This window comes from Herpailurus yagouaroundi, unplaced genomic scaffold (genome assembly GCF_014898765.1).
Source record: "Herpailurus yagouaroundi ecotype Mexico unplaced genomic scaffold, PumYag 162, whole genome shotgun sequence".
NCBI classification, from domain to species: Eukaryota; Metazoa; Chordata; class Mammalia; order Carnivora; family Felidae; genus Herpailurus; species Herpailurus yagouaroundi.
The window spans coordinates 121,199-145,534 of NW_024412403.1; the positions used below are offsets into that span (position 1 = coordinate 121,199).

The following is a 24,336-nucleotide window of genomic DNA, read 5'->3' on the forward strand; positions in this document are numbered from 1 at the left end:
CATGCAGGATTTCCTAAAAGTAATTTAATATTGTACAAAAGAATGACATTCAGAGACAGAATTTTTTTTTAATGACAAACGTTAAAATTTTAACATAAAATTATCATAAAACGGAGGGGGGTATGGGCTAAATGGGGAAGGGGCATTAAGGAATCTACTCCCGAATCGTTGTTGTACTATATGCTAACTAACTTGGATGTAAATTTAAAAAATAAGTTAAATTTGAAAAGTTATCATAAAACAAAGCATAAAACAGGTATTAACACATAAAGAGAAGCCATTTGATTTTCTTTTCTGTCCTACATTAACCCTGAGTCTGAGAAGAGAATGCTTTGCTCAGCAGCCTCTGTGAGACACGATGCCAAAGGCCCTGCCAGGCCTCACCGTTTCACTGTGGGAAGGACGGCTCCTCAGGCCTCAAACTGCTGCCACGGTCGGAAGGTGACTCACGCCACACACCTACATCACCCACCACCTGAAGGCCCCCGCAGAGGGTCGGTCCCCAGCCCTGTTTCTCCACCGGGGCCTCCTGGACACAGGAAGGGGTGGCCCTAGCATGGGCTGGGCCTCGGCCCCCACAGACTCACCTTCTGGCACCTCTGTTTCCTGTTCTGCAAATAACAGCATCCACTTCCCCTCAGGAAGGTTAGAAAAGTGACACAGACAGACAAGCCGTGTGGTCTGGCCATTGTGATCACCACAGACCCGTCTCCCAGGACCAGCACCCTAGCACCTGATTTTACAGCCAAATATCTTACTTTCTGTGATGTGGGGTCCTGTGTGGAAGTGACGGACCAGCTCAGCGCCACGGACATGTGCCTCCTCCACACGGGGTTTCTCTGCAACACAACTGAGCCAGTGACCACATCTCCCATGAGGACAGAAACAGGCTCATCCATCATAAACAGCACCTGCTTCCAGTGGGTGGTGCTGCAAGACACAGGGTGTAGGGTCACCTCTCTGGAGCCTGGTTTTTCAGGCTGACCGCAGGACAGACATCCCCCGACTCCACGATCCAGACGGCCTTTATGGGTTGCCAGGATTGAGTTACAACCCAGCCAGGATCCAGCTCCTGGATGCTGCCCAGATTCCAGAAGGGTGAAGGAGGCTTGCCCTGGTGGCCCCAAGGACACACCGGTGGCCAGGCAGAGGGTACCTGGCCCCTTGCACCCTGGCACAGTAGGCATCCACCCAGAGCCCTTTGCTCGGTCTCTAAGCTGCCAGGGCCCGAGTTCTAGTCTGCAGTCCAAATAAGTTGTCATTCCTGTGAGTCAGGCTGAAGGGGAGCATGGCAACTGTAACATTTGGGGGAAATGGTCACACTCCCGAGCTCGTCACTTTCTACCGGCTCTGACAGCATGGCTCAACTGCGCACTGTGGCCTCTGCCAGACGCTGGGCCTGCGCCCCACGGTCACACTCAGGGAGGTCCTGCTCCCTCCTGCCTCAACCACCATGAGGGTCTCTCCCCGGGCTTCAGAGAGCGGATGTCCCAGGCTCTGCGCCCTGCCTGCCCCACACCAGCTGTGTACGGACACGCCAGCGGAAGACTGCCCAGGCACACGACTGTCCACTGGGTTTTTAGTGTTCCTACTCTCATCTGTCCCAGTAGGATCTAGAAGGAAAGCTGATGGAGCCCTGGACCTCCACAGGACACTGTGGCCAAACAGCTCCTCAGCCCTGCTCCCATGTTACAGGAGGACAGCTAGGGTCCCTCTGGGAGCACTGCCACAGCCAGCATCTAACCCCTGGTCCAGGGCAGTTACTGAACAGGGGCTACAAAGGCCCCAGTTGAAGGCAGCATTTCCACGGGGGCTGCTGTGTCCAGCACTGAAGCAGATGACATCAGCTTCCCAGGACGCACAAGCAAGTGTGCATCATTACTGCACACAAAATTTTCCTCAAGAAACACTGACCTTCCCCAAGAGTCTGAGTCAAAAGCCCCTAGAATTCTGTTGACCGTGTTTGTGTTAGACCACAGAAAGCAGAAGCAGCGTCCAGAGCAACTGAGGAAGATGAAGTCTGCTCCTCCTCTTCATGCAGGGGTCAGAGGGCAGCCTAGGGAGCCCAGTGCAGGGGCAGGTGGGGCACAGCCTTGACTTGCCCACCGCGTGCACACCGCGCTCCACGCCTGGGGTAGCCTGGTCTGGAGAGAGTCTAGGTCAACAACCCAGTATTGACAGATCTCTAAATCCGTGACTCTGCCATGTGGTTGTCATACCGACAACCTGAAGGCAGGTGAACCGCCCCAGCTCTTCCAAGGGCTGTGGAGCTCCCCACGGGAGGTGCACACTCACGGGTGGAACGGGCCTGTGCTCAGCACCAGCTGTGGCTCGTCCTCCTCCAGGCTCTGAAACCGAACACTGAACCAGGCTGTAAATCCATGCAGCGTGCCAGCTTTCCTGATCTCAAAGTGCAGCTCGCCTTTCATTGTCTGTGTTCAAGCAGACGATAAAAGAGGGACACGGTTCGGTAAGCATGTGACACCACGCCACAAGGGCTCTCTCTGTGTGAGCAAGAATTAGCAACTCACTTCACGAATCCCACAACACTGCACTGCGGTAGGCAGCCCTACCACCCGTTTCAGTCATTCTGAATCTGTAACTTGCTAGTTTGGCTCAACATATCAAAAACCACATAAAATTTCCTCCTCAGGAAAGGATTAAAACTTGCATCATAAATTCAAGTGCTGCAGGTAATCACAAAAGGTTTCAAGCAATTTGGGCCTCACGTGCCTAATTTTCTGCCCCCAAATTTGAGTGCAATACTTTTTCTTCTCAATTCTTTGCATAGGTAGAAAGTTCCAGGCTGAGTCTCTATACTGCAAAACTAACTGCAGACTCAACAGTTCAGTCCCCACATTGTTTGGCCCATCTGAGCTCCCGCACGTCACAGCGCACCCTTAAAACGAGACATCCTGAATCCACAAATGCCACCCTGTGGCAACACAGGGTAAGTGAAAGTGTAAAGAATTTTGTCATCAACAGTAGCTAAAAAAACTTAGAAAAAAATTTAAATTCAAAGTCCATGATAAAATTGGATAAAATTAGAATCTGAAGATACTGAAAATATTGTATGTGAATATAAAGATAGCTCATGATGTTAAAGAGGTTAACTATAAAGAAAATAATATAAAAATATAAAATACAAAATCAGAACGTAAAGAAAAGAGACTGGAAAAATCAAAGGCAAAGTTCATGAATTCATTTATCTGCACAGCAAGTTCTGGGGTGTGTGCATCGCCTACATAATGTGAGAGGGAAGACTCATCTCTCACCTCTAGGTCCGCAATCTGCACAGTTCTCATGTCCAACTGTAATATTGTGCATGGTTCAGAGAGACAGTCTTCTGGTTTCAAAATGTGGTTATACTTGGGCTTCGAAAAAAACTCCTTAATTGCTAAAGATCTAGGGAAAAAGTCAAAGGAACCGCTCAGAGTCGGGTACCAGCATCTCGGGCTTTGACACACACATTCATGACAACGGTTCTCGCTTTTTCTCTTCAGCATCAGCAGGAATTCCCAGCCACCACCTGCGGCGAGGGCACTGAGGCAGGGCTGGGAGTCCCTGCAGGTGGACCGGCAAGTGTGCAAGCAACGTGAGCACTTCCCGCCTACATCCTATTCCTGGGGCCTGCACACGTGGAAACCAACCTCTACCACACACAGCAGGGCCCTGACCCAGTCTGCTCTGCGCAGTTGTGGTTTCAGTGACCGCAGTCCAAGAGGTGACCCCTCCCCCCCCACTCCTGACAGGTCGACAGAAGGTCAGCAGGAGCCTGACGCTACCTCACAAGGCCTCCGTCACTCACCTGACTTCACCTCCTCACGCAGGCACTTCATCTCATGGCATAAGAAGGGTGAGTACAGGATAGTAAGATATCCCACAGCAGATAAAACAGACATTCCTGTTCTAAGTCACTCTGCAATAAAGGCCTGCAGGTGCCCCCTGGAGAAGGGCTTGTGCTGCGTCAGTTAAACAAGACACAAGCGCTGGGCCTCCTGCAGGGTCATCTTCTTGTCGCCCAACAGCCCACCCACTCCACTGGCTGACTGCCAGACTTGCCCAAAGTAACCTACTATATACCACGGAAACGTTTCAAAACTTAAGTGCAGCAGTGACTTCTGAAATAGCAAATAAAGGTAAACATTTTAATAAAGACTCCACAATATGTACATATTTTTAATATCTTTCTGCTGATAAAATAGTTATGCATTTATAACGAATTGGGAACACATAGAAAAGTATAAAGAAAAAATGTGAGGGGCACCTGGGTGGCTCAGTTGGTTAAGCATCCAATTTCAACTCAGGTCATGGTCTTAAGGTTCATGGGTTCGAGCCCCGCATCAGGCTCTGTGCTGACAGCTCAGAGCCTGGAGCCTGCTTCAGATTCTGTGTCTCCCTCTCTCTCTCTCTGTCCCTCCCCGACTTGTGCTCTGTGTCTCTCAAAAGTAAATAAACACAAAAAAAATTTTTTTAAAGAAGAAACTTGAATCTGTGGAACTTGAAAACTGTACCTTGGTACCTTGATCTATTTAGTCATTTTCTCCCCCAGAGATACATTTATACATGTTCTTATGCAAAGCGGAAACCATTTTATACACATGGTTTGTGTCCCACCAGTTTTACCATCTATTCATCCATCTGATGGATACGTAGCAATTTAACCACATTCTTACGGATGACTGCCTGTTTCCCACACTGTGTGCACAGCAGCGTGCCATGGCCCTGGGGCAGAGGGCGATGGGGGTGGATGCCAGCCACACCCACAGCTCTGGCCACACGGCCTCGTCTCCCCGCCATCACACCTGCAGCTCAGGCAGCAAGAACCGCTGTTTTAATTTAATCTTTGCGCATCTGGTAGGCAAAAATGGCATTTCATTTTAATTTGCATTTTAACCACTAACGATCCTGCAATTTTTTCCAAATATTTATCAGTAATTTTTATTTGGTTTTTGTGACTTGCGTATTTCCATGACTTGACTATAATTTCACTGGATACTCATCTTTTCTAAATGACTCTAGGATCTGTCAGCTAGTAACTTTCTCTAAGTAGTCACTGCCTTTTTAAATTGTATTTATGCTGATGATATACAGATGCTGTCAATTTTTACAGACTGATGTCCAGTGCCTCCTTGTTCCTGTTGACTTTCTAAGACCTGACACATAGGGACCCACGGATTCCTACAGCTGATGCGATGTTTTACCACAAAACTCTTAAATCCATGTGGAATTAAATTTCAGTGTGTGGTATGAGGAGAAAAGAAGTTTCAAGGGGCTCTTCTATGGTCCCACGACACTTTGCCACCTCTGCCCCTCACACCCCAACTTTCCCCACATGTTGTGTGTGTGTCCATCCTGGTCCATTGCTCTGTCTTTTCTGGTCTCAGGAGTACCCTGCCCTCACGCCTGTCTCTGTAGCTTAGATGTTAATATCTGGCAGCTCTTCACGGCTCTATTTTAATTCTCCCCGGCCCTTCCTACCCACTTCTCCCTAGATGAACTACAGAACGGCTCTGCCGGGGACATTTCCTCTCCATCCCTTTTGGGATTTGGGTTGAGAGTACAATGGTTCAACATGTTAACTGGGGCAGACTTCTTACCCTTGCATTATTCTTTCTTTTTTTGAATTAACAAAAACCAAAAACGCCCAAGGCCACCATCTTGCTGTCAACTGCCCAAGTGGGCATCAAGCAGGTGTCCGGGCTCACCTGGCACTCACCGCATAAGCTAAATTTCCTGCAGTTTCTGACAAGTGGGCCCCCCAACCTAACTTCCAGGGCTGCTGCTGGTTTCTCCTAACTCCCACGGCACACTCAGAAGGGGAAGCAGCCAGCTTCTGTCACCATCCTTCTTAGAAGAGGCAACATTTAAAACGTGAAGGACCTATCAGGAAATCATTTTATAGTTAAACCTGATGCTCAACTATACAAGTGCATCCATAATATAAAATTAGGAAATCAACTATTCTGCAGCATCGTTTCCTTTGCAAACTGTCAGGAATGACTTCATAATAAATTTTCTGATCCCTTAAAAGTTTACAGCTCGTAGTAGGAAGATCTATTTGTATGCTAACGGCCCACATATTTATAAAGGGCCTTGGTTTTAAACATGACCATGTTTTTCCCATTACATTTGAGAACTTAGATGGCAAAAGACATTTCAATTCCCATCACATCTGCTACCAGTTTAAAGGCCTGAAAGACACGTGCAAAATTCCAAGGCATGTGAGTGAATTCAGATCAGTCTCATGGCATGCTCTACCACCACCGAGTTATGCGGTCTTAGGAAGCCCGCAGCTCGCACAGCCAGAAGGCCCCGGAATACGTCTGCGCTCCCAGCAGCACACACTCACTTGAGAGCACTGAGGTTGAACTCGTAGGCGTTGTCCCAGAAGAGGACCTTGCTGCGGTAGTCTCTGTCGGCGCTGCAGGGCACCAGGTGCAGCGCGGCCGTGGTCGGCCAGATGACCCCGTCCTCCTTCAGCCACACGTCCCGGGCGTACAGGATCGACTCAATCATGAACTCAAACTGCACAGCAGGGAGACACACGGGGGACATGGTGACCGAGGCCTGTGTCTGTGATGCGTAGTCTGGGAGGATTTATCTTGTACCCACACCAGTGACATCACAGATTCCCACCACAGCCTGGGGTGGAGTGACACCGGTTCACTTTAGAATGAATTCAGAACTGGGCCCCGCCGACAGGAAAGATCTTCACTCTTGCCATCTCCCTCAGTATTACAGAGTTTTAACTGTCAACCCCTATAAATTTGGTCTGGAGGATTCTCAGAATTTTCATAACCTTGGAAGTTGACCAAAACCACTTCTTAAAAACATGGAACATTAAAGGAGGAGTGCCACGGATCCCTGAGGATGCACCCGGACAGGTGGCATGTGACGCCTGTGACAGAGAACAGGGGCCGCTAAAGCCCCAAGAGGCCAGCCTTTGTGTCTGAACCAAAGAGTGAAGCACAGGCCAGGGGCACATCATCCTGCAGCTGAAGGGAAGCCCCAGAAGGGTTTTGTTTTATTTAAATAACTTCAGGCATTATTACTATAGAAGCAATAGTATGTTCAGTATGGAAAAATTTAGAAAGTTCAGAAAAGCACAAACAAAAATAAAAGTCATGAGTAAACCCAGCGCCCAAAAGGAACCAATGTTTGCCTGGTGGTTTATGCTCAAGGCCTTCTCCTCACATACACATACATGCACACGTGTGAAAATTATATACAGATCATTTTAATTGTATTTTTAAAAATTACCAATAGTAAATCAGTTACTCCATAAATTTTAACACTTGTATGGATCTGTGTAACCATAGCCACAATCGGGATACAGAACAATCCCATTACCCCAAAACACTCCTCATGATATCCTCTGTGGTCACTTCCTCCCACCACCTCCAACCTTTGGAAACCACTAACTGGCCTCTATCCCTGTGGTTTTGTCTTTTTGAGAAAGACATACAAATGGTATCATACAGTACATAATCTTTTGAGACTGGCTTCTTTCACTCATAATATCAACTTTTTCATATGCTAAAAGGTTCTCTTCTGTGCCTTCTATCCTGTTCTGTTCATCTGTCTTTTCTTATTATAATACCACACTGTTCTAATTACTATATATAACTTTAATTACCCCAGTATAATGTCTCTGGGGTTTATCCATTTGTGCATCAATAGTTCATTCTCTTAGGTTTATTTATTTGGAGAGAGAGAGGGAGAACATGCACGTATAAGTGGGGGAGGGACAGAGAGAGAGAGAGAGAGAGAGAGAGAGAGAGAATCCTAAGCAGGCTCCATGCCCAGTTCAGAGCCCAACACGGAACTTGATCTCACAAACTGCCAGATCATGACCTGAGCCAAAGTCAAGGGTCAGATGCTTTACCAACTGAACCACCCAAGCGCCCAATAGTTCATTCTTTACTGACCAGTAGGACCCCATTGTGCGAATGTAGACAGCTGTTTATCTAACCACCTGTTGAAGAACACTTAGGTTGTTTCCAGCTTTTTGGCAATTGTAATTAGAGCCAGTACAACCATTCACATACAGGTTTCCGTGTAAACACAGCTTGTGCTTCTCCAGTGTAAATACCCAGACGTATAAGTGCTGGGTCATACGGTAAGTGTACCTATAACTTTATAAGAAACTGCCAAACCGTCTTCTAGGGCGGCTGTGTGATTCCTATGAGTTTTAGTCACTCCATAGCACCTGGTATTATTGTTTAAAAGTTTAGCCATTTCAACAGGTGTGTAGGGTTACCTCATTATGGTTTCAGTTTATATTTCCCTGATGGCTAACAAGGTTTAATGTCTTTTCACATGCTTCTCATCCATATATCCACGTTGGTAAAGTATCTGCTTGAGTCGTTTGCCCATTTTTCAATTAGGTTGTTGACCTTCTTCCTGTTGAATTTTGAGGATATTCAGGATACACATTAGAATGTGTATATTTTGTATATATAATTTGTATATTCAGGATACACATTAGATATGTGATTTGCAAATATTTTCTCCTAATCTTACTATATCTTTAACACTGTCTTTTAACATTTTCTTAACATAGACACCTTTAATTTTGATGAAGTCTGGCATATCAATTTTTTCCTTAATGGATCGTGCTTTAAGAATCAACTAAAAACTCTTTCCCTAACCCATGAAGATTTTCTCCCAAGATTTCTTCTGAAAGTTTACAGTTTTAGTCTATGCAATTAGATCTAGAATCAATTTTGACTTCATTTTTGGTAGAAGGTATAAGCCTTGAATTTCTTTTTTTCCCTTCTTTTTTTTTTTTTTTTGGCATATGGATGGCCAACTATGCCAATATCTTCTGTTGGAAAGACTGTATCTTTTCTTCACTATATTGATTTCGCTCCCCTGTTAGAAATCAACTGACTGTATTTTTAGGAATCTATTTCTCTATTTTGTTCCATTGACTTATGTATCTATCCTTCTAGCAATACCAAACTGTCTTGACTACTATAGCTTTATGCCAAGTCTTCAAATCAGGTATGTAATTCTTCCAATTTTATTCTTCTTTTAAAAACTGTATCCACTATTCTATTTTCTTTACTTTTCACAAAAATTTTACAATGAGCTGGTCATATCCACAAAAGAAATCCTGCTTAGACTTTGATTGGAATTATATTAAATCTACAGATCAGTTTGAGAAGAGGTATCTTTACTATGTTGTCTTCCAGTCCATGAGCACCTTGCCTTTCCATTTATTTGGGTTTTCTGTGACTTCATTCATCAGCATCTTCTAGTTCTTCACATACAAAACTTGGACATGTTTTGTTACCTAAGTATTTCATGTTTTGGGGGCTTTGTAAATGCTATTGTACATTGTTAGCATACGAAAATATGACTGCCTTCAAAAAATAAATTAAAAAACTAAAACTGGCTTTTGTATGTTCATTTTGATCACTCTGTGATCTTAACTTGCCTTTCAGTTCAAAGAAATTTAGGGGGAGATTCTTTGGGACTTTCTACAAAAACAATCATGTGGTCTGGAAACAGGGATGGTTTATTTCTTTGTTTTAAATCTGTGTGCCTTTTATTTCTTCTTTCATTTTTGCACTGGTTAGGATTGCCAGCACAGTGTTGAACAGGAATTGCAGAGTAGCCATCCTACCTCTTCCTCCTCTTAGGAGGAAGGCACTGATTCTCTCACCATTAGGCGGCTATAGGTGTTTTTTTGTTTCGTTTTTTTTTTATAGATGCCCTTTATCAGGTTGAGTAAATTCCTTTCTATTCCAAGTTTGTTGAGAATTTAATTATGAACTCAAGCTGAATTTTCCAGCACAGCATATAAGAAGCTTAGAAGCTGCCATTCTGCCCTAACAAGTAAAAAGCAAATGAAAAATCCACAATTCTTCTTAGATATGTATGAGATATTAGGTCACAGAGCAATCTGCTCCCTCCAAAATCAGAGTAATCAACAAGCTTACACAGAAAATCACAAATTACTAGAGCAGAACCCTAACTCCTGGAACAACACGAACAACAATGATGAACTGCTGGAGGCTCAGTGTAGACAACTCTGAGTGTTACAAACTCCAGGTGGGCTAAGTCATAAGGGGACCCCCACATGTTAGTGAGTTTTCCCTCCTGGACCTCCACCAGGTTCCACAGCAACCAGAGAAAAATCCCCTCATGCTTCTGACAGAGCAGAGGGAAAAAAACCATTTTGAAACATGCCAGAGTATTCTGTTCTTCTTAACAGGATCTGCTCTCTGGAGAAACCAGCCAATCAGAGCCTAGCCTAACTGAGCTGGGAAAAGGGCAATATTCAACTCCAGACCCCTCTAGCCATCGTGTCCCACCCAAAAGTCAGAAAAGAAATTGAGAAATTTTGTGAAGCTCACAGTCTAGAAACACAAGTTCACTAAAAGACTGAGACCTAACAGGACCACAGAATGCTTCTGCTTCCCCCACACCTCACCACATTACTAAAGGCCTATTTATAGCTATTCCCTTACCCAACACATCACACAAGGCTATCAATAAAAAAATTACAAGGTTGGGGTGCCTGGGTGGCTCAGCTGGTTAAGCATTCGCTTTCAGCTCAGGTCATGATCTCTTGGTTTTCCTGCATTGGGCTCGGTGCTGACAGCTCAGAGCCTGGAGCCTGCTTTAGATTCTGTGTCTCCCTCTCTCTCTGCCCTTCCCCTGCTCGTGCCCTGTCTCTCTCCCTCAAAATAAATACACATAAAAAAAAATTCAAATAAAATTACAAGGCAAACAACAATTTGAAGAGACATAACAAGCATCAGAAGCAGACTCAGATATAGTAGGGATGTTGGCATCATCAGGCTGAGAATTTAACACAACTATGATTAACATGCTAAGAGTTCTAATGGATAAAGTAGAAAGAATGCCAGAACAGATGGGCAATGTAAACAGAGAAATCAAAATCTTAAGAGAGACCCAAGAAATGTTCAAAGTAAAAAAAAAAAAAATACTGTAACAGAAATGAAGAATGCCTTTGTTAGGCTTAGTGGGAAACAAGGCATGTCTGAGGAAAGAATCTCTGAGCTTGAAGATATGAGAACAGTAACCTCCCAAACTGAAAAGCAAAGAGAACGAAGACAACAAACAAACAAACAAACAAACAAAAACACAGAACACAATATCCAAGGTCTGTAAGACAACTACAAGGGGTGTAACATACACAAAATGAGAATACTAGAAGGAGAAGAAAGAGAAAGGAACAGAAGAAATATTTGAAGCAATAATGACCGAGAACGTCCTCAAATTAATGTCAGATAGCAACCCACTGATCCAGGAAACTCAGATTACACTAAGCAGGATAAATGCTTAAAAACAATATACCTAAGGGGTACCTGGGTGGCTCAGTCCATTGAGCATTCAACTCTTGATTTTGGCTCAGGTCATAACTTCACGAGATCAAGGCCTGCCTGGGATTCTCCCTCTCCCTCTCTCTGCCCATCCCTTGCTCATGCTTGCTCGTTCTCTCTCAAAATAAATTAATGAAAACTTTTAAAAATTAAAAAAAAAACAACAACAGTATCCTGGACATATCATTGTCAAACTACAGAAACTCAAAGATAAAGAAAAATCCTTAAAGATGACAGAGGGGAAAAAAAAAACAACACTCTACCCACAAAGTTATAAAGATCAAATGACATCTGACTTCTCCTCAGAAACCATGCAGGCAAGAGAAGAATGAAGTGAAATATTAAAAGTGTTGAGGGAGGGGGCCCCTGGGTGGCTCAGTTGGTTAAGCATCTGACTTCAGCTCAGGTCATGATTTCGCAAGTTCATGAATTTGAGCCCCATGTCAGGCTCTGTGCTGACAGCTCAGAGCCTAGAGCCTGCTTCAGATTCTGTCTCTCTCTCTCTCTCTGCTCCTCCCCCCCACTCACACCCTGTCTCTCTCTCTCTCTCTCTCTCTCTCGCAATCAAAAATAAATAAACATTAAAAAAAATTTTTTAAGTGTTGAAGAAAAAAAAACACCAATCTAGAATTACTTTAAAAATCAAAGAGAAATAGACTTTCTCAGATAAATAGAAACTGAGGGAATTTGTTGCCAGTAGGCCTGCCTTGCAAGAAATGTTAAAAAGAAGTTATTTAGAAGGAAGGACATGATATAGATCAGAAACTTAGAACTACAACAAGAAAAGCACTGAAGAAGGAACAAGTGATGATAACATTAAAACATTTTTCTTCTTGGGAAGCCTGGGTGGCTCAGTCGGTTAAGTATCTGACTTCGCTCAGGTCTGTGAGTTTGAGCCCCATGTCAGGCAGGCTCTGTGATGACGGGTCAGCACCTGGAGCCTGTTTTGGATTCTGTGTCTCCCTCTCTCTCTGCCCCTCCCCTGCTCACACTCTGTCTCTGTCTCTGTCTCTCTCTGTCTCTGTCTCTGTCTCTCTCTCAAAATAATAAACATTAAACAAAATTAAAAAAAAAACTTTTTTCTTCTTAATTGATCTAACGATTTGTTCAAAATAATAGCAACACATGTATGCTTATGTATGTAAGTATACATATGCTCATGTATAATGTTTACTTATATATACGTGAAATGAATGACAATGATGTTACAAGGGACAGGAAGAATAAATCAGGATTATTTGTTGCAAGGAACACTACCCATAGAGTAGTATAGTGTTACATGAAGGTAGACTTGAATCAGTTGTAACTGTGTGTCGCAAACTAGAGGGCAACCACTTAAAAAGTTTAAAAAAAAAGTGTAATCGATATGCTCAGAAAGGAGAGAAAATGGAGTCATATAAAAAGTCCAATCAAAACCTCAAAAGGCAGAGCACCTAAATACATAAAGCAAATATACAATGGATAGGTCATCCAGACAAACAATCATAAGGAAACACCAGATTTATTTTTTTTTTTTTTAATTTTTTTTTTCAACGTTTATTTATTTTTGGGACAGAGAGAGACAGAGCATGAAAAGGGGAGGGGCAGAGAGAGAGGGAGACACAGAATCAGAAACAGGCTCCAGGCTCTGAGCCATCAGCCCAGAGCCCGACGCGGGGCTCGAACTCACGGACCGCAAGATCGTGACCTGGCTGAAGTCGGACGCTTAACCGACTGCGCCACCCAGGCGCCCCAGGAAACACCAGATTTAAACTACATATGAGGTCAGATGGCCGAATAAAACATACAAACAACATTCCATCCAACAGCAGCAGAATACACGTTCTTCTCAAGTACACATGGAACATTTCAGTTAGGACACTGAAAACAAGTTTCAATAAATTTAAGAAGACTGAAATCATATCAAACATCTTTTATGACCATAATGGTATAAAACTAGATATCAAAAACAAGAAGAAACTGGGAAAATTCACAAAAATGTGGAGATTAAATAACATATCCCTGAACAACCAATGGGTGAAAGAATTCAAAAGAGAAATCAGGGGCGCCTGGGTGGCGCAGTCGGTTAAGCGTCCGACTTCAGCCAGGTCACGATCTTGCGGTCCGTGAGTTCGAGCCCCGTGTCAGGCTCTGGGCTGATGGCTCAGAGCCTGGAGCCTGTTTCCGATTCTGTGTCTCCCTCTCTCTCTGCCCCTCCCCCGTTCATGCTCTGTCTCTCTCTGTCCCAAAAATAAATAAACGTTGAAAAAAAAACAAAAAAAACAAAAAAACAAAAGAGAAATCAAATAATATCCTGAGACAAACAAAAACAGAAACACAACAGAACAAAACTTATGGTGTGTAGCAGAAGCAGGTTGAACAGGAAAGTTTATAGAAATAAATGCCTACCTTAAGGGAAAAGACAGATCTCAGATAAACATTGTAACTTTGCACCTAAGGAAGTAAAGAAAGAACTGACCCAAAGTTAGTAGAAGGAAGGAAATAACAAAGACCAGAGTGGAAATACATGAAATAGAGACTACACAGGCACAGGAAAGACCAATGAAACAGAGAGCTAATTTTTTTGAAGATAAACACATCTTTAGCTAGATTCACCAATTCACGAAGAAAAGAGGTGAAATACATAAAATCAGAAATGAAAGAGACATTACAACTGACATCACACAAACACCAACGATCACAACAGACTGCTATGAACAATTATATGCCAACAAATTGGACAATCTAGAAGAATACCTAAAATCCTAAAAAACACACAACCTACCAAGACAGAATCGTGAAGAAATAAGAAAATCTGAACAGACCAATCAATTACCAGTAAGGAGACTGAATTAGTCACTGAAAAATTCCCAACAAACAAAAGTCCACAACCAGATGGCTTCACAGGTGAATTCTACCAAACATTTAAAGAATAAACACCAAATCTCAAACTCTTCCAAAATATCAAAGAGGAGGGAACACTTTCAAACTCATTTTACAAGGCCAGCATTACCCAAAGACAGACAAGGAAAATTTACAAGGAAATTACAGGCAAACATCCCTGATGAACACAGATGGAAAAATCCTCAAATAAAAATTGGCAAACTGAATTCAACAGTACATTAAAAGGATCATATGCCATAATCAAGTGGGATTTATTCCTGGGATGCAAACATGGTTCAACACAGCAAATCAATAAATGTGATACACCACATTAACAAAATGAAGGATGAAAATTATACGAGCATCTCAATACATGCAAAAAAGCATTTTATAAAATTCAAGTACATTCCATGATAAAGATTCAAAAAATTGAGTATTGGGAGGATATATCACGACATAATAAAACCCATATGCCAAGCCTAGAGCTAACACCATACTCAACACTGAAAAACAGAAAGCTTTCCTCTAAGATCAAGTGAAAAACAAGGACACTCACTCTCATCACTTTATTCGACACAGTACTGGAAACCCTACCCAGAGCAATCTGGCAAGAAAAAGAAATAAAAAGCATCTAAATAAGAAAGAAAGAAGTAAAACTGTCTCTATTTGCAGATGACATACATAGAAAATCCTAAAGACTCCACACACACACACACACACACACACACACACACACACACAATCTGTCAGAATAAACAAATTCAGTAGAGTTGTAGAATACAACATAAATATACAAAAACTAGTTGTGTTTCTATACACCAACAATGAACTATCAAAAAGAGAAATTAAGAAAACAATCCGATTTACAGTTGCATCAAAAATAATAAAATACCTCAAAATAAATTTAACCAAGAAGGTGAAAGGCAATGAAGAAAGAAATTAAAGACACAAACAAGTAGAAAGATATCCTGAGTTCACAGATAGGAAGAATTAAAATTGTTTACATGTCTACTCTACTCAAAGCAATCTACAGATTCAATTCAATCCCTATCAAAATTCCAATGGCATTTTTCACAGAAATAGAAAAAGCAATCCTAAAACTCCATATAAACAGCAATTTTGAGAAAGAAGAACAAAGTTGAAGACCTCACACTTTAAACTATATTACAAAGCTATTATAATCAAAACAACATTGTACTGTCATAAAAACAGACACATAGACCAATGGAACAGAACAGAGAGTCCACAAATTAACCCATGCATTAATTATCAATGAATTTTCAACACAGAAGCCAAGAATATGCAATGGGTAGAAGATAACTGCTATGAAATGGTGTTGGGAAACTGGACCCCTATCTTATAACACACACACAAATTAACTGCAAATGGATTAAATATTTGAACATAAGACCTAAAAGCATAAAATTCCTTGAAGAAAACACAATGAATAAGCTTCTTGACACTGATCTTGCCAATAATTGTTTGGATTAGACACCAAAAGCAAAGGCAACAAAAGCAAAAATAAACAAGTAGGACCACATCAAACGAAAAAGTTTATGCACAGCAAAGGTAACCATCATCAACAACAAAAAGGTAAACCGTAGAATAGGAGAAAATATCTGCAAACCACATATCTAATAAGGGGTAAAAACACAAAATATACAAGGAACTCATAACAAACCAATAGAAAAAGCTTTTTAATTGGGCAAAAGGACATTTTTTCCAAAGAAGATATACAAATGGGCAACAGGTACATGAAAGATGCTCAATATCACTAATGATCAGGCAATGCAAATCAAAACCACAATGAGGTATCAGATCAGCCTTGCTATGTTTATTATCAAAAAGACAAAGGTAACAAATGCTAGTAAGAACATGTAGAAAAGGGAACCCTGGAACATTGTTACTGGGAATGTAAACTGGTACAGCCACTATGGAAAACAGTATGGAAGTTCCTCAAGAAATTAAAACCAGAAATACCATGTGATCCAGCAATCCTGCTTCTGGGCTTATAGACGAAGAAAACAAAATCATTATCTCAAAGAGGTATCTGCACTCCCATGTTCACTGAAACATTATTCATAATAACCAAGTTATGGACACAACCAAAGTGTCCACTGACAGATGAATGGATAAAGGAAAAGTGAAATAGATATGTATATATGATACATATGTGATATATATATATATAGATACAGTTATATACAATGGAATATTATTCACCCATGAGAAAGAAGGAAATCCAAACCTCTGCAACAACATGGATGAACCTAGAGGGCCTTATGCTAAATGAAATAAGCCACAGATAGACAAATACTGCATCATATCATTTATATGTGAGATCTTTTTAAAAAAAAAAAAAGTTTTTCAAAGTTGAACTCATAGAAACAGAGAGTATAAAAGTGGTTACCAGGAGCTCAGGGGTGAGGAAAATAGAGAGACACTGGTAAAAAGCTACAAACTGTCAATTATAAAATGAATAAGGTCTGAATATCTATTATATACCATGGTGACTATAACTGATGACACCATTATTGTGAGTGATGAATGGGTTAACTCAACGGGGGGAAGCTATTGATAATGTATACAGCTATCAAATAGTCATATTGCATACTTTAAATATCTTATAATTTTATACCTTAATACAAGTGAAGATAGATAACAGATTACAGATAAAGTGAGCTTCAAGAGAGATTACAACTGAAAAATATTTTTATAAATTGGAAATGGTCTACAAAGTGAATACGCCATCAATTTACAAAAATATGAATCTTTTTGATCAAACCAGCTAGTGGTTTATCAATTCTGTTAATTATTTCAAAGAACCAGCTTCTGGTTTCATTGATCTACTGTTTTTTGGTTTTGATAGCATTAATTTCCGCTCTAATCTTTATTATTTCCTGTCTTCTGCTGGTTTTGGGTTTTATTTGCCGTTCTTTTTCCAGCTCCTTAAGGCATAAGGTTAGGTTGTGTATCTGAGATCTTTCTTCCTTCTTTAGGAAGGCCTAGAATGCTATATACTTTCATCTTATGACCACCTTTGCTGCGTCCCAGAGGTTTTGGGTTGTGGTGTTATCATTTTCATTGACTTCCATATATTTTAATTTCCTCCTTAAGTGCTTGGTTAGCCCCTTCATTCTTTAGTAGCATGTTCTTCAGCCTCCAAGTATTGTTACCTTTCCAAATTTTTTCATGTGGTTGATTTCAAGTTTCATAGCATTGTGGTCTGAAAATTTGCACGGTATGATCTCGGTCTTTTTGAACTTACTTAGGGCTGATTTGTGTCCCAGTATATGGTCTATTCTGGAGAACGTTCCATGTGCACTGGAGAAGAATGTACATTCTGCTGCTTTAGGATGAAATGTTCTGAATATATCTGTTAAGTCCATCTGGTCCAGTGTGTCATTCAAAGCCATTGTTTCCTTGTTGATTTTTTTTTTCAATGTTTATTTATTTTTGGGACAGAGAGAGACACAGCATGAACGGGGGAGGGGCAGAGAGAGAGGGAGACACAGAATCGGAAACAGGCTCCAGGCTCTGAGCCATCAGCCCAGAGCCCGAAGCCGGGCTCGAACTCACGGACCGCGAGATCGTGACCTGGCTGAAGTCGGACGCTTAACCGACTGCGCCACCCAGGCGCCCCTCCTTGTTGATTTTTTGATTAGATGATCTGTCCATTGCTGTGAGTGGGATGGTGAAGTCTCCTACTATTATGGTATTACTATCAATGAGTTTCTTTATGTTTGTGATTGATTTACATATTTGGGTGCTTCCACGTTTGGCACATAAATGTTTACAATTATTAGGTCTTCTTGGTGGATAGACTCGTTGATTATGATATAACGCCCTTCTGCATCTCTTGATACAGTCTTTATTTTTAAAGTCTAGATTGTCTGATATAAGTATGGCTACTCCAGCTTTCTTTTGTTGACCATTAGCATGATAGATAGTTCTCCATACAAAAATATGATTCTTAAGTTTACAATATCAGCATGTTCATGTCAGGTTCTAAACCAATATACCTCTGAGCATTAAATTAATTCACCCTTGGGGCGCCTGGGTGGCGCAGTCGGTTAAGCGTCCGACTTCAGCCAGGTCACGATCTCGCGGTCCGTGAGTTCGAGCCCGGCGTCGGGCTCTGGGCTGATGGCTCGGAGCCTGGAGCCTGCTTCCGATTCTGTGTCTCCCTCTCTCTCTGCCCCTCCCCCGTTCATGCTCTCTCTCTGTCCCAAATAAATAAATAAACGTTGAAAAAAAAATTTAAAAAAATAAATTAATTCACCCTTAATTTATGCTCATTAAATTACCTAACTTTATTTGCTTAAAGAAAAATCATAGAAGAAAAAGAGTAGAAGAAAAAAACAGGAACAAGGAACAAGAATAACAAATAGACCACAGTAACAAATATGGTAGATGTATTAATCCAACTATATTAATAACCACTTGAATGTCAGTGGTCTACATATACCAATTAAAAAACAAAGATTGTCAGAGTGGATCAAAAACTAATACCCAACTAAGTGTTGTCTACAAGAAACCTACTTTAAATATACTGACACTTATAAACTAAAAGTTAAGTGGATGGAGGAAGATAGACGATGCTAACACTAATCAGAAGAAAGCAGGAGTAGCTATGTTAATTTCAGAGCAGCTTTCAGAGGAAGGAAGTTATCAAAGATAAACAGGGGCATAACATCATGATAAAGGGGTCAATTCTCCAAGAAGATATAACAGTCCTTACCATGTATATACCTAACAATAGAGCATTAAACTGTGTGAGGTAAAAACAAATAGGACTGCAAGAGAAAACAGATGAATCCACCATCATAGTTGGAGACTTCAACATCCCTCTATCAGAAAAGGACAGATCCAGCAGGCAGAAAATCAGTAAGGACATAGTTGAACTCAACATCATTTATCTGCTAGATCCAATGCACATCTATAGACCACTCCATCCAACAGCAGAATACACTTTTCTCTCAAGTTCACGTGGAGCACTCACCAAGACAGACCACATTCTGGGCCATAAAACACATCTCAACAAATTTAAAAGAACAGAAGTCATACAAAGTCTACTCTCAAGACCACAATGGAATTAAACTAGAAATCAATAACAGAAAGATAGCTGGAAAATCAAAAAATACTTGGGAAATTAAACACTTCTGAAAAAAAACCACACAGATCAAATAAGAAATCTCAATAGAAACTTTAAAACTATTTTGAATGTTGTCAAATTTTTTGTGTGTTGATAGCATCATGTGATTTTTCTTTTGTAGACTGTTAATATGGTAAATTACTCAGCCTTGAATTCCAAAGATAATCTCTTCTTTGTTGTAGTGTTATTCCTTTTATGTATTGCAGGATTATACTTGCTAATATTTTTGAGGATTTTTGCATTTATGAACATGAGTTCTTTTTGGTTTGGGTTTGGTATTAGGGTAATGTCAGTCTCACCAAATGAGCTAGGAAGTGTCTCACCTCTTCCATTTTCTGAAAGACATTGCTCAGATCTGGTGTTATTTCTTCCTTAAATGTGTTTGTAGATTTCACCAGTGAAATAATTTAGGCCTACAGATTTCTCTTCACAGAAGGTTTTCAACTATAAATTAATATTGTTAGTATTTACTTGATTATTCAAGTTATCTACCTCACTGTGGGTTAGTTGTAGAAGTTTGCACTTTTCAAAAGAATTGGTCTTTTTCATCTAAATTACTAAAGTTACGTATGGAGACAGAGCCACAGGAGGAATAACAATAAACTTAAGACCAGGTCGGTGTACTTCAAGTTCTGGCCTTCTTTCTCAACCTTCCAGCTACTATATGCTTTTCAAAGTCCTCAAATAGCTTCTCCCTGCATGCTGTCCTAGATCCACAGCTGCACTCACTGGGACACACAGGGTGGGGTGTGCTTTCCCCACCATACCTGGAACATCCTACCTGCAGCCGGCTAGGTCATTGCTACCTATGAATTTTTTTTAATGTTTTTTATTTATTTTTGAGAGAAAGAGAGCACGAGCAGGGGAGGGGCAGAGAGAAAGTGGGACAGAGGATCCAAAGTGGGCTCCCCACTGACAGCAGAAAGCCCAATGCAGGGCTCGAACTCAGGAACTGCAAGATCATGACCTGAGCCAAAGTCAGATGCCTAAACAACTGAGCTACCCAGGACTCTTGCCATGTACAGTTTTTAAAAACAAAACTAGGGGCACCTGGGTGGCTCATTTGACTAAGCATCTGATTCTTTATTTCGGCTCCGGTTATGATCTCATGGTTCGTGAGTTCGAGCCCCACATCAGGCTCTGTGCTGACAGTGCAGAGCCTGCTTGGGATTCTCTCTCTCCCTCTCTTTTTGCCCCTCCCCCCCCCCCCGTGCTCATGCTCTCTCTCTCAAAAATAAATAAATAAACTTAGAAAAAAATTGGAATCATATTGTACATGCTTTTTTGTGTTTTTAAAAAACCACCAACCTGTCACCAAGTTTCTCTAAGATAACTACAAATTCAGGATGTACAGCACAATGACTTGATTTACATGTATTGTGAAATGATTACCATAAAAGTTTAGTTAGTATTTATCACTTTGGGCACCTGGGGGGCTCAGTTGGCTGAGCGTCCGACTTCGGCTCAGGTCATGATCTCACAGTCCATGAGTTCGAGCCCCACGTCGGGCTCTGTGCTGACAGCTCAAAGCCTGGAGGCTGCTTCAGATTTTGTGTCTTCCTCTCTCTCTGCCCCTCTCCCACTCATGCTCTATCTCTCTCTCAAAAATAAATAAACATTAAAAAATGTTCTTTAATTAAAAAAAATTCCATGTGTAAGTGGGCCTACATGGTTCAAACCCACATTGTTCAAGGGTCAACTGTTCACTCTTAACGTCTGTCCTGTATGTCACTGTAGTCACCACCCTAGACATCGTGACCCCACTGCTCATTTTCGTGTACCCGAAGTCTGTACCTTTTGACCATGGTCTTCCAATTCTTTCTCCCCAACCCCCTTTTTCCCCATTAACCACAAATTTGCTCTTTTTCTAGGAGTTTGGTGGGTGAGTTTTGTGTTGTTGTTGTTTTCAGATTCCACATGTAAGTGAGATCATACAGTATGCCTCTGACTTATTTCACTTAGCATATCGCCTTCAAGGTCTCCCTGCCCCGTTGTCACAAGTGATGGATTTTGTGGCCTCGAGGCTGTCCTGCACTAAGCAGAGGAAAGGCACCAGGTGGATTCACTTTAACATGAAACAGCTGCAGCTCTCCCCTAGAAGCTCTGCTCACAACAGCCGCTCTGGACCCAGTCCATGTCCCCTGCTTGGAATCTGCACTTCCCTGGTGCAATCCACAGCCACCCGAATGTCCCAGTGCCCCTTACCAGAAGGCAGGTCCCCATCCACTCGGATACCAGCACATCCACCTTCTCCGGCAACACCACATCCTCCACCTTCTGCTGGAACACAGTGATGATGTCGGCGAAGCCATTCTGCATGACCAGTTGCCCTGTGTGCTGGGCCATCTCACTGGCCTCCACTGCATACACCTGCATATGGGAGAAGTGCCATCAGTGCATGTCCCACCCTGCAAAGCGGCCTGTCATCTGCTCTCCCTGAGCCCATTGCTTCAGCTGAGTCAGAGTCGGCATCAGGGAAAACAAGGACAGACAGAAGCGACAGTGCCGGACAGCAGGAATGGCAGCTGGGCCACACCGTGCTATCTCCAACAGATGGAGCCCTGGCAAGGGAGCCACCTCTAACCTTCACTCCACCTCCTGCCTAAAACAGACAGGGGGCTGCAGGTGAGGGGAAGGCCCTACACCCATACTGGGCACCCACCGCAGGGGCCCTCCCCGGGTGCGACCCAGTGGCCCAGCTCCCACACACGCAGCAACACAACCCATAACTGAAAACTGATGCAGGAGCTTCTCAGTAATGGCCTGAGAAGAGTCAGACTTTATGGATATCAGTGGCTGAGACCATTTCAAATCCAGGTTGTCAGAGGAAGGTCATGTGTGCATACGTCTCGGTTCTGACAGCACCTGAACTCCAGTGGTCACTGCACCACAGCTCCACTTATAAACTAGGAGTTTCATCCACCTGTGTCGGGGGCCACCGCAGGGCTTCAGCTCTGCACGGCCCACCCCGCATACTTTAAAGGGAAGAGGACGAAGGGAAGCCACCTTGTGTCACGGAGAGTGGTCTGTTTTGTCCCTGCCAGGTGGTCCCTGCTCAGTGCAGGGATGTCACTTGGACAGTGACCTACACCAGTGGCTCAGCCCCAACACAGGGACACATATGTCTCTATTCAACTGAAATAAACATTTTACCAAAAAATATCCCACAACATGCAACTCACTCAGATATTTTCTATTCTCTCCTCTTCTACTCTGTGCTGTTTGTGACTCATTACGCCAACATCACAACGTCCAATAGGCTCAGCCTGCCAGAGCACACTGCCTGTTTCACCGACACAGGGCCTTTGCACACGGGACCACACCAAGACTCAGCTCACAAGCCGCTGAAGGGACAGCTGCCTCCTACTCACTGCTTTGGGCTGCGCATGATGTGCACAGAAGAGGCTGATGATCCCAGTCCCACAGCCGACATCCAGAATCACTTTATCTTTCAGGGATTCTTTATTCTGCAGGATAACATTGTGGTATTTAGTTGTTCGTGGCTGGTCTGCCAACATTTCCAAGTGAAGTTTCTAGAGGAAATACACATTCGGAATCACTGCTTACAATCTGAGCTATCCTGAGCTCTGGTTTAAGAAGGAAGATCAGAGACTGAGCTAACCCTCTTGACCCCACCACCCCATGCCTAAAAATATGAGCAACATAGAGAAAACAAAAGACAAAAAAAATCAAAAGACACAAATACGCCACTAGACAAAAATAAAACAGTGAAGGAATGAGATGGAAGTTTCTAGAATCCTTCAGTTCACTGTGGTGCTGCCTAGAGATTCTCCCTTCACCTCCCCAAGAGCCAGGAGAGCAGAGAAGCAGGGGTGAATCACTGAGGAGATGGTGCAGACATTAGCCTCCTGACCACTGTTCCCACATGAGACAGGAGGAACCACCAAATTCCCCATCAGATACAACTTGGCCAACTATCCATCAAGAGAGACCGTGGACAAGCCACCAGCAGAGATGCTAGAGGAGGCACACAGGGCCCCACCCAAAACTGTAGCTCTGGAGGGAGGTAACAACCTCGCTGACCCTCAGAGAGTGAGCTCGAGGCCCCCAGCCATGTCCAGAGGGAGGAAAACACATGAAACCCAAGATAAGACATCACAGGAATCACACTAATCCTCAGGGAAACAGAGAAAGCCTCCTCCAGATGGTTCGTGAAGCTACAGGTGGCAGTCAGAGCCCAGAGCGGCTGCACCCACAGCACCATCCCTCACACCTCACCTCTTAGATCTCAAGCTGCAGAAAACCCGCATGGCTGAGAGGGGGACAGTCAAGCTACCCAGACCATGTCAGCACAAACAGGAGGTCTGGACGGTGCCTGCATGAGCCTATCGTGGCTCCTCATAAAGACACTGAAGACTGAAACACAAAGGGTTGGAGGGTCAGTAGATGGAGTCAAGACCCAGCCATCCTGCCTGCAGTGATCCACCTTAACAGAAAGTCAGAACTAGCATGCAAAGGTGCACCATGCTGATGCCAGGAGAAGGAAGTTAGATGGTGGCATTTTCATCACACAAAATATATTTCAGATCAAAGAATATTCCCAGCAATGAAGAGTCAGGTCATAGTAACACAGGAATCACTTTAGCAACAGGACCTAATAATTCTAAATACTTTTGTATCTAATAACAAAGCTTCAAAATACACTAAGTAAAAACCAATAGAAATGCAACAAGAAATAGACAAATTCACAATTATGATCAATATCCTTCTCTCGGTAGCTGAGAGAGAAGTAGAAAGAAAATCAGTAAGGGCACAGACTCAAACAATACTATCAACCAATTTAATCTAATATTTATAGAACACTTCACCCAACCACTTACAAAAATTATACATAAAAACATCTAGGGATAGATTTAACAAGAAAGGCAAAGCACCCAATATGATCAAAACCGAAAGAAAGAAAGAAAGAAAGAAAGAAAGAAAGAAAGAAAGAAAGAA

General features: G+C 42.4%; 1 protein-coding gene across 6 annotated transcripts in view; it reads right to left on the bottom strand.

Annotated features, from left to right (window-relative positions):
- PRMT2 (protein arginine methyltransferase 2) overlaps positions 1-24,336 on the bottom strand; it is a 72,678-nt gene that overhangs the window by 663 nt on the left and 47,679 nt on the right. For 4 of the 6 annotated variants that reach the window (XM_040483667.1, XM_040483666.1, XM_040483668.1 and 1 more), the window contains 6 exons: positions 22,749-22,910; positions 21,583-21,747; positions 6,353-6,528; positions 3,276-3,405; positions 2,296-2,432; positions 759-930 (listed from right to left, as the gene is read on the bottom strand). In XM_040483667.1, the coding sequence (XP_040339601.1) occupies positions 759-930; positions 2,296-2,432; positions 3,276-3,405; positions 6,353-6,528; positions 21,583-21,747; positions 22,749-22,910 (942 nt within the window). Of the gene's footprint in view, positions 1-758; positions 931-2,295; positions 2,433-3,275; positions 3,406-6,352; positions 6,529-8,289; positions 8,407-21,582; positions 21,748-22,748; positions 22,911-24,336 lie in introns of those variants that run through there. The other 2 variants (XM_040483669.1, XM_040483670.1) reach the window with 2 other exon arrangements.